At 38.4% G+C, this 11,559-nt stretch overlaps 1 protein-coding gene across 8 annotated transcripts in view; it reads right to left on the bottom strand.

The window, feature by feature from the left end:
- Positions 1-11,559, bottom strand: part of EPN1 (epsin 1) — a 75,174-nt gene that overhangs the window by 30,484 nt on the left and 33,131 nt on the right. For 3 of the 8 annotated variants that reach the window (XM_075189995.1, XM_075189994.1, XM_075189999.1), the window contains 2 exons: positions 5,947-6,083; positions 3,864-3,935 (listed from right to left, as the gene is read on the bottom strand). In XM_075189995.1, coding sequence (XP_075046096.1) covers positions 3,864-3,935; positions 5,947-6,083 — 209 coding nt within the window. The remainder of the gene's footprint in view (positions 1-3,863; positions 3,936-5,946; positions 6,084-11,559) is intronic. The other 5 variants (XM_075189998.1, XM_075190000.1, XM_075189997.1 and 2 more) reach the window with 3 other exon arrangements.

Raw genomic sequence — 11,559 nt, 5'->3', positions numbered from 1 at the left:
ATATAGCCAATGGGTGGGGTCTGCTAGCCTTGGCATTGATGGACTCAATCTGTCACTAGGTTCTTCGACAGAACTCTGTGGAAGATATTCCATAAAGCTATTAGAGAACTATTGATGGAGCATAATATAGTGCTAGCTAGTTCTCTGCTTCAGGCGATAAGGGTAGGAGGGTTTGTGCAAATATAGACAACCCCTTCAATTCATAACCAGCTGATAAGACAAAGGTTGTTTTTTCCATGGACAACACTTATGTTTTTTGTACCATTGCTACTTTTGTGGGTTCTTATGACTTTTACAAGCTATAGAAAACATGAATAAAAAATGTGGGCAATAGCCATATGCTTGCGTAGATTTCCTGTACATGCTCTATCCAAAATGTCAACTAAGTTTATTAGTACAGATATGTGAGGTTTCAGGTTTCATCCCGAATACCCAGGGTTTCTACGAGAAGTGTCCCCCGGCCCATGATTTAGAAATACCCCATCTTAAATCTACCACTGCACATTAAACATGACCCCTGTATTATCCCAATGCTTTAAAGTCCTAATAAAAATTATTAAGCAGTGCTCGTGACGGTGAGTGTAGGATGCGGCGCTTAATGATCAAACCTCTGTAAAACACCAAGTACCAGCAGTTTTTTCTAGTTTCTGAAAATGTTTTGAGTGACTGGAATCTGGACAGAAGATATTGAATGCTATGTATTACTGAGCTGCGTAATATACAACTGCAGGATTTATACTCAACTAAATATGCCCACAATGCTCTTTTACTCCTTTGTTGCAGCTTGCCACGTTAGCAGGGCAGTGCTTTTCTAACACAACAGAAACGCAGTGACTGACAGCACTGCTGAAATGCACTGTGTGTATTGGGAGATTCATACACCAGGCCAGGGACAGTGATACCACAGTAACTGCAATCACAGCTTTCTGACCTGTATGAAATCACATTAGTACAATGTCTAAAAAATGTTGTCACTTCTCCAACTATATGTAATGGGAGCAGAAATACATTACTTTTAACAGAGGTGCAATGGAATGCCAGGGTACCACTGCACAACAATAGTTAATATCTGAACAATTACATTTTGGGGTTCAGTGGTTCTTTAAAAACTACTGGTATTGACAGATCATTTTCCTTGGCATGTGAACAGGTCATTTGCTGTATTTGTGCTTCCACAGGTCTCAGATGGTCAATAGTCAGTAAGTGCAACACATCCCAGCAAGCTTAAAAAAAGTGGAAGGGCCAAGCTATCGGTAATTAATGTTTTAGCTGCAATCGGAGACCCAGAAGACCAAAGGTAAGTTGTAGGTTTCCGTATGATTCTGCACCAGAATTATTATTAATACAAACATACAAAGACATATATTAGCAAGATTGCTGCTTTGACGCACAGAAAAAAAAATAGGCTGTATGACCGGCAGGACTGCAACAGTCAAAAAGAAAAGTTATCCAACCATAGAAGAATGAACATCTCATACATTGTACTCATCTGTAGAGGTATAGTGTTAAATAAAGACAAAATTAGAAGACAAGTGGACATATATATTAAATATGTATATGAATCTGTCCCAAATGAACACAAAGCAATGTGCTACCATTTTTTCCTCAGTTTATTATAGAAATTGTAGAAATCTCACATTACATATGCTAGGTGCAGTTATTTGATTTGTTAAAGATATGTGTGACTGGGGTCTGCCCACATTATTGTGTTAAATCTTCATCTTCTGCCAACCGTGAGAACCCTATTAACTAGACAATGGAATCATTGAAAAATTTACAGAGGTGAATTTGCTGATCTTGTAGGGGCAGTGTCATGCCCACTTTTGTGATTGTATTCTTGAAAACAGAGCTGCATATAACACAGGCAGTGGCATGATATGAGGAAGGGAATGGAGGCAAACGAAAAGTCACAGACAGAGGTAGATAGTGGATGTAGCTAGGGACCCCAAATTCACAGAGTAGTAATGCGAGGCTCCAGCACACAGGACAAGAGTGGTGTCAAACACTCTTATGTATGAAACAGTGTTCATACATCAAACTTTTCAATTAAATATTTAGCTATAAAGAAGTAATGCCCATTGCTTTGTGTTGGGATGGCTGAATGATTCAATGGTGGTAACAATCAACATTAATGCATGCCAGACAACAGGATTGAGGAAATATCACAGTCACAAGTATGGTCTTTAAAAGTGACCAAGCATAAACACAAGCCTTAAAATTATTCTCTCAGGAGTCAAATTCAGCAGACTGTAGGTCAAATCAGCATGCACATCATTTAACAAATATATGAAGATACTTCATACCAGAAAGGAAGGCTGCATGTACCACTTAGTAACCTAGGCTCAGTTTTGTAGAAACGTACCACCCAGAGACAAAATAAAGTATTTCCCAAACAAATTATGTGGACATAAATTAGAATAAAATTGTTTTAAAACACTAAAGTTGGATTTGTGTGGATATAAGCTTCAAAATAGCTTCCCCTTCTACATATCAGAAATTTCTTACCTGTCAGTTTGTAAGAAATAGTAACGTGTAGCGATATACACTTGTATATACTCACCTTTTAATGCCATTTTTCAAGTCAAGAAATCAAGATTTAAAAGCACAGTTTTAAACATTACTTCAATAAATCATTAAATGCACAAATATAACCATGTTCTGCTTTCAACATTAAATTGAAAAGGAAGAAACATAAAACATACAGAATATGCTTACTTGTAAATAATCAATATCCTAATAAGTGCAAAAACAAAATCTCAAATATAACTATCATTGGAACATTTATGTGGCTCTCTGAAGTTAATATTTAAAGACATATATTCCATGAAGTGTGTGAGCTGAACAATGTTAGAATGGTTAAGTATTAATTTGAACACACAGAAGAGTGGGTGGTATAGGGGATAAAAAAAAAAAAATAGTGAACAGTGAAAATAAATATTAAAATGTTTATCACACAAGTGCAATTAATGATAAATCAACAGCACAATTAACCTAAATAAATCTAAAACAAAAAAAATCCCAAAGCAAAGCTATTTTGGGGGCTGGAGAATAAAATGGTCATATCGCAAAACAAGAGTAATGCAAAGGCATTTGATATTAACTGTGACGTATGTTAAGATTATGGAATGCCGCAACTTGAAAATATGATTCTAGTTAAAATGTGAGTAAAAGAGTTTAAGTTAGCGAAATGTAGCCTTTTATTGATATAGAAAACTGAACCAAATTCAGAAGTTAGAGTACACGCAAAAAAAAAAAAAATGAAAAAAAAAAAATTTACATTTTCTTCAACTATATGGTTTTACTACTCCACAAATATGATTTAACATATATGAGTTCTTGGTTATAGAAAATTGAAAATATTTAAAAAAAAAAAAGAAAAAAGGTTATCAGTCACCAAATATAAATGAGTAAGTAATTTATGCCTAGTGATAAGGAATTAAAAAATAAATAAATAAAAAGAAAAAATATATACAAATTGCTTCACTCAAAAGACCATGCCTTGTTTTCCAAGAAGTCAATTGACCATTTTAAAAAGGTAGTAAAATGAAGTAGGCGGGTGATATATAGTTTTAATGAATATAGTTTATTCATTAAGAACTTTTAGTAAACCAGTAAAACATATGTCTTACTAGGAAATTGAAAACATATCTTCTCCAACTCTCAATCCAAGCAAGTGGTCAGCGTAATGAAGCAGAAAGGGGTTAGTGGAGGTTAATTCGCACCTCACCTTCATCCTTTCCCTCATAAAAAAAAAAGCGGCAGAAAAAGCAGCAAAATGAAAAGGACTGCTGTCAAGGAACTGATTGTTATAATTGCTATTATAATTATTGTTTTGTTTTTGGTACAAAACTCATCCGCTCTACCTTGTCGTGTTCCTCTTTGCTCAAGCTAAGTGCAAGCTGAAGCTGCAATTCCTCTTCGGGCACAGCAGGGGGCTGGGAAAGAAAAACAAAATAAAAGCACACGACACCAGCATGGTAGGGGAGGGGTGGACAGAAAAAGAAAAAACAAAACTCAAAACATGGATGGTAGGTAGGCAGATGGAGACAGATAAAAGACCATATACAGCCATATATACCACAGCTTCAGATCTCGATAACAGTTTACAAGGTATCTAGGATTGCAAAATCAACTGAAGGGGCAACAGATTTACGTATGTAAATAGCCAATATCGGCAATCCAATGTGCATTACTTTAAATGCCGATTTTCATGCAAGTTCATTGTGACACAGAAAACCAATAGAACAGAGTTTCCTTAAAATTGGCAAACACTTGTCCAAACGAACTTCATAATCCTGGCATTATATTATAATTATTTTTTTTAAATCCAGTTCATCGGCATAATGGCAAAACAGGTATAGAGAGCCAATTAAAACATAGTATTGCACATAACTACAATTTGGTATGCCTTTAAACCAAACACGTTTTTGTTGAATTCAGAATGTACAGCAACTAATGGGCTGAAGCTGGGAATACTGTGGCCATAAAAACCAACTAATAAGAACCAAGAAAAACCTGTTAAATATAAAGAAAGAAAATAAAATCAGCAAAAATGGCACATGCTGGCAATGGGAGAAAGGGGGAGAAAGACAAAAGTTCATGAAATTGGGCGAATGTGTGTGTGGGGGGTTGGAGATCCTCTCATCTGGTACAAAACAGTAATTTTAAGGCAATGCTAATATTTCTTTGGGCATAATCACTACAGAAAATTTCCAACTAGACGCTGTAGTACCAAAATGAAGCCTAGTGTCGAATATAATTGGCTCTTTATAGGGACAACTCTTGAGACTCTGACCTTCAACTGGAGCTACTGTATGGTAATCATCTGCAGAAAACCTTTACACAGAAGAAATACACAGATTTAATAAATATAATTGCTTGATAACTTGTGAAAAGAACCTGTACAAAAAAAACATTGCTGGTATACTCAAAGGCTAGGAAATATATATTTATTTTCCGTGTTTGGATCTAATGGTGTCCGTTGCATACACATTGTGCTTTACATATATGAAAACAACACGTCCATATCTTAATGCAAAGTACAAAATTCCTTCATATGCTTATTTTATATACAGACTGTGGTGCACATCCGTTCTGGAGCATGTTCTCCTTTTCTCCAACAACGCTATACTAGACATTTTCATCACAAGCTTTTGTACAAGAGTTTTTTTACGCTCCTCAAAACACAAAAAAAACCATAAGAAATATGGAAAATACAAGCCATATGGCCTAGTGTGCACCTGAAGCAAAAAAGCATAGGTTTTACATATTTATTTTATTTAAGGCATGAACAGGTTTGTGAATGCAACAAGCTTAATAATGTCAGGTTGGATTTTACTATATTTTTAGAGCATTTTTTTTTACCTTTTAAAGAATGCAAAAATAGAAACTTACAAAAAAAAATCAATAACGCATTACCATTACATGAGAAAAAAGTTCAGAAGTCATATTCAATGTCATAAGATGCACCAAGAGTTTAAAAACATTAATAAAAAACAAAAAAAAAACAACAAACAAACATTTCTATAAACCTCATTGGTTAAGAAACAGTCACTGAGGATTATTTACACATTCATGTGTATAAATACAAAACTATAGCCATAGCAACCATGCATTAGCTTTTATCTGTCTAGAGCAAGCTAGACAATGAAAGCAGTGCCTGAGTGGTTGTTATTGGTTTTGTGAGGATTTACACCTCTGAGCAATGTTTGGAACTGAATTGTCACTGAATTAAAGAAATTTGTTTTCGAATAGGAAAAAAAACAACAAAATAAAGAAGTGTTCAGAAAAATGGATTATAAAAAATAAAAAACTTAAAAAAAAACCAACAAGATTGAACATAACTTTTTGAAATATTATTGTTTTCAATTGGATGCACTTATCGAGACTTAAAAACACAATGATTTAAAATTTTGTTTATCCCAGGATCCCCCCCTTTGGATTTACCTTTGCTCTTACCTGCTCCGCTTCTTCCTTGCTCATGGCCAGAGCTAGCTGGAGCTGAAGTTCTTCCTCGCCACTGCTCTGAGGCCAGGCCTGCTCGGCTTCTGTTGCTGGATTTACCGTTGACGATGCAGACGATGCTGTAAGGAAACATAACAGACGAATAAGGGTAACATTAAGAATGGGTCGTCCAAAAGTGACCCCTTTATGAAAACTGGATATCATGACATTGTTAAATACTTGACCACCCACACCTTCCTGTCCGCATCAGTTGCCTACTACTGCAAGCGTATATACAAACTGTAAAAACATCAAATATGTTCTTACAGTTGGCGAGCAGTGATGACACTTTTCAAAGGTCTAATTTTGGAAGCGCATCATGACAGAACGCACAATTGTTAAGTCAAGGCAAAAAATCAAAATGTTACACAACTTATTTTATTCCAAGCTGAAATTTGTGCAAAAAAAATAATGTAAGTCTGGCTGCAAAATAACAATGATATCAAGGCTTCGTACACATGGGTGTTAATATCAGGCGTACAATGCCCATTTTTAATGCCGGTAAATGTGATTTAGTGCTTAAGGTCTGAAAACTAATGTAAGAGAATGGACCTGTACACATACACTCACGTTCTTCACTTGCAGCATGTCAATTTTAATTTTCTCTGCACTGTTCACAAGTATAAATGCTCAGTACAATACAATTCGAGATGGGCGGGCTCGGTTTCTTGAAAACCGAACCCACCCGAACTGCGGGGTTCTGAGTACCGAGCAGAGTCGGCTAGGTACTTTCGCGCTTATTCGGATTCCAAAACGAGGCAAAACGTCATTGGATCTCTGGAGTTTTGAAATTAATAAATACCGCCTCCACCGCGATCTACCACCATTTGAGAGAGGGATACAGAAGAAGGATAGAGTGACAAAGCACAGAGCTGAATTTGCTGAATTTCTCACTGCTGAAATAGAAATATACAAGTCCTCGCAGGCTTATTTTCTGAATTTGCACTAATAAGTGTAACGTGTTATCAAAATGGATTCACAGCAGTAGACAGAAGAGCAGGAGCAGCAAGCAGCTGCTGACACCTGTCCTGATGATAGTTATCCCTGTACGTCATCTGGTACAGCCTAAGTAAAGGTACATAGTCTTTTGAAGTCAGGGGGAAAAAAAACCCAAAACAAAACCAAAAAAACCCAAAACAACACCTTTTACCGTGTTGAAGAGAAAAAGAGCTGCAATCCAGGAAAAGTTAACTGCCGCTAGAAAAAAAAATTGCCAACATGCCATTCTATAGAGCAAGACCAAGTAATTCAGAGTCCAAAAGTGGTGCACAAATACTGTTACGTGTAAAAGCCGAGCTGGAAGAAAACCGTAAGGCATTAGAGGAAAATGTATGCTCAGAATCAGAAATTACACCAATCAATGAGAGTCCATCCACGAGTGGTATGTGTAATCGTGACCATTCTGATAGTGTACCCATAAAGAAGGCCCCTTGCAGCATTTCTGCTGATGTGTGCCTGACCAGCCGAGTATAGCCGATGATACACCAATTGAGGATGCCACTTTGGAATTAGAAGAGGATGAGGGGGATATTTGTGTAGACGACGAGGGCGCTAATGATGAGGAGGATGATGTTGTTTGGGTAAGTTCTGCACCAATGGAAGCAGTTTTGGCACGTGATAAGAAGGCGGCCATTGTTATGCCTGGACATAAGCCACTTATGTGTGGAACTATTTCTACCCAAATCCTGACAACAACTGTCTAGCCATTTGCAGTGTATGTAAAGCCACAGTCAGTAGAGGGAGGGACCTTAACCATGTAGATGTAGGAACCTCATCCATGTTACGCCATTTGAGGAGAGTTCATGGCAAAGTGTTTGGAAAATCTGAAAGTTATGGTAAAAAATAAATAAAAACAACAAGCAGTCCATCACCAGCTAGGACCCTTATCTCACCTACATCCCGACGCCTGCAATCTACACCCACAACACCGTTCTCATCAATATCCTCAGTAGCGATCGGAGTTAGACCTGCATCCAAGTTGGTAAGGCTAGATGACTCCTGCACTATCCTTGATTCCTCTGAAGAATGTTTGAGCGTTCGTCCCACTGCTGCTGCTGTTCCTGCTGCTGGGGGTAAATCTTCCTCCCATTAGCAGCCCAAGAAGAAGACCACTAGTACTTTACAACAATTAACTGTGAAACAACCTTTTGCTAGAAGAAGGAAGTATGACAGCAGTCACCCAGTCGCAAAGCGAATCAGACGCCATGCTGACTATGCTAGTGTTAGATCTGCATCCAATATCCACTATAAAACGCAGCTGGTTTTTTAGTCAATTGAGGTTTTGTGTCCCCATTACAAAATTCCATTGCGACACCATTTTTCAAGAAAAGCTATTGCTCAACTGTACCAGGACGTTCATAAAAATGTAATAATTGGGCTCAAAAATGCCATTTTGCCCACTGTACACTTAACCACAGATATGTGGACAAGTGGAAGTGGGCAAACCAAAGACTATATGACTGACAGCCCACTTGGTTGGTCATTCGCCTTCACAAGCAGGAACAGCAGCAGCATGTACACCACTACGTAACATTTCTCACAGGCAGGCTACTCTTTGTATCACCGGCTTCACTAACAGGCATACAGCTGATAATTTGTTACGAAAACTAAGGGATGTCACCGATACATGGCTTATGCCACTTGGGACTCTCCCCAGGATATGTCATTTCTGATAACGCCAGCAATATTGTGCGAGCATTACAGCTGGGTGAATTCCATCACATTCCCTGTTTTGCTCACACAATAAACTTGGTGGTGCAGCTTCCTAAGAAATAACCGTGAGGTGCAGGAGATGCTTTCAGTGGCCCGTAAAATTTCGGGACATTTCCGGCATTCAGCAACCGCATGTAGGAGATTGCAGCAGCTCCAAGAACAATTTAATATGCCCTGCCACCAACTTGAGCAAGAGGTGTTATCACGGTGGAATTCCACCCTGTACATGCTTCAGAGGATGGAGGAACAGTGCAAAGCCACCCAAGCTTATTGCACAAGCCATGACATTGGGAAAGGAGGGGGAATGTATTTCACTCTTGCACAGTGGGGAATTCTTTCTGTGCTGTGCAAGGTGCTGAAACCATTTTAAGTTGTGACGTGTGAAGGGAGTTCAGACTCTGCTAGCTTGAGCAAAGTCATTCTCTTAATTTGACTTTTGGAAAAGCAGCTTGACAAACTGAAGGAGGAGATGAAGGAAAGCAATTCCGCAAAGTATGTTGCCTTGTAGATCAAGTACTTAATTTGTTTTGCAACGATCCAAGAGTTATTAAAATCTTGAAGTCAGATCACTATGTTTTGGCGACTGTACTTGATCCTAGGTTTAAGACCTACGTAGATTCTTTGCTTCCAAATGACTGAGATCTGAACAGATGCAAGGAGCTCCTGGTCAGCAAGTTGACCGCTGAACTGGTCCTTGGGTTGACGACGTCTCCTACTTCAGTTTCTCAGGCAGCTGCTTCTCGTAAAAAATTGCACTTTCCAAAGAGAAGCAGGGATGACGCAGGTGGCAGACCACAACAGTTTGACATCTGGGCTGGTTTGAAAGATTTTAGCAAAAAAAGTGCGACCTTGGCCATAACTCCATCCGATCCTACTATTAATATGCAAAGGATGGTGGAGGATTATTTTAAAGAGTTCATTGAAATTGAAATGTCAGACAGTCCCTTTCCATACTGGGAGGAAAACAAGCAATTTGGAAACCCGTGTACAAACTTGCTTTGCAATATCTAAGCTGCCCACCCTCCAGTGTGTAGTCAGAAAGAGTCTTCAGCACAGCCGGGAACCTTGTCAGTGATCGACGTAGGAGGTTACTTCCTAATGATGTGGAAAAGATGATGTTCACCAAAATGAACTGCATCTTCCACAAGGAAGGCCTTCACCGGCAAATACATCCAAGTACTGACACTTTTGTAATGGCGGATTCCAGCGGAGATTAGCTAATAGTCTGTAATGATGATGTACACACTGATGAGGGTGAGGATGATGCTGAAGATGATGACAACATCTTGACAGTGTATAATTCATTTTGCAGAACTGTTGGTCTAGCCTGCCTTTAAGGCATTGATAGCCGATTTAGTGGGGGCCCAAACAAACAAAGCACTTCAGCCACAAAAGTGGCAGCCCTTGTCACTGAAGTGCTTGGTTTGTTAAAGTGTGCATGTCCTTTGTAAGATCCAACATATGGGTGGGTGGGAGGGCCCAAGGACAATTCCATCTTGCACCATTAATCTTTCCTGGCACTGATGCGTGTTTCTGCCATTACTCTAATAAGCCTGTTGTTAGCTTGTTTAGGGAGGGCCATGTTGGACTTGCACTTCAGCCACAAACGTGGCACTCCTTGTGGATGAACTGCTTGGCTTGATAAATTGTACATGCTACCTCTCCTAATGTGATATAAACTGTAGTGTGTTTGTGTCGTTGCTCTGTCGCTTAACATCCAGCCAGCTCGCTGCAGTATTTGGCTGAAAGTGTATGAAAAGCATATTGTGACCTGTGAGATGGTAAAAATTTAATGTAAATCCCTGGAGTTTAGTACTAGTAAGGTTAATAATAATGTAGGTACAAAATAATACCAAAGTTATGTGATTTTACCCCCAAAAAAAGGAATTTTGTAAAAATTAGCTAAACAAAACAAAAACCCGAAGGTAATACAGATCCAAAACCAAAACACGGAGGTCAGTGAGCATCTCTAAATACAATAGACTTCTCTGGGACCACTCGTTTAGTACTCTGTGCTGCAGGTACGCTTTGAGAACATTACTCATAAGTTCTGGTAAAAGCGGGTACAAAGTATAAGCATTGCATAAACTTTTTTGTCTCCTGCTATAAACTTTAATTTGTGGTGGGACCCACTGCTTCCACTGGCCCAAAACAGAAAACTCTTAGATCTGAGGAGATTGGTATAATAGGAGTCTAGCCACCAGACCCTCAGCCTCCCAACAAAACTTCTCAAATTTCTTACAAGAACAAACAGTATGGGAAAATAACCAAAAACTTGCATTTGAACATTTAGGGCAAGAATCTGACTTCTGGCTTCATAATTTGAGGCAGACATGTGTAATATATACCCTTCTAAGAAAACATGATTAAATTAACAAGTCATGGGCCGACATGACTAATGTTAGCAACTGATCATCTCATTTCAACTCTGTTAACATCTGTTGCTACTTTACAAAGCATTGGTTAAATAAGCGAGTGATCATTAACCAATTGCCAGTTAATACTAGAAATAGGCTCAGACAACAGTTTCCTAATCTGACGATCCTCAACTGAGTCAGTTACTAGTAACAAGAATGGAACAGGGTACTGAGCGAATATGGCATGTCCAAATCAACAATCTGAATAGAATCCACGTATGGAACAAATAGCTACAACATAGCCCAAACTTAAGGAAAGCATTTGAGGCTATATCCTGCAATGCTTTTATCCATGTCATACCCAGATCTGAACTACTAGAAAAGTCTGAAAATGTGTCAAGTAGGAATTACCCTACAGGGTGCAAATTGGTATCATTAGAAAGTTAACAAAACTACTTGCAAAATATCTTTAAACTGTAAACTTTGT

Source organism: Mixophyes fleayi, chromosome 11 (assembly GCF_038048845.1).
Source record: "Mixophyes fleayi isolate aMixFle1 chromosome 11, aMixFle1.hap1, whole genome shotgun sequence".
NCBI lineage: Eukaryota > Metazoa > Chordata > Amphibia > Anura > Limnodynastidae > Mixophyes > Mixophyes fleayi.
The sequence above is the reverse complement of the archived record's forward strand: the minus strand, read 5'-3'. Positions and strand labels throughout refer to the sequence as shown.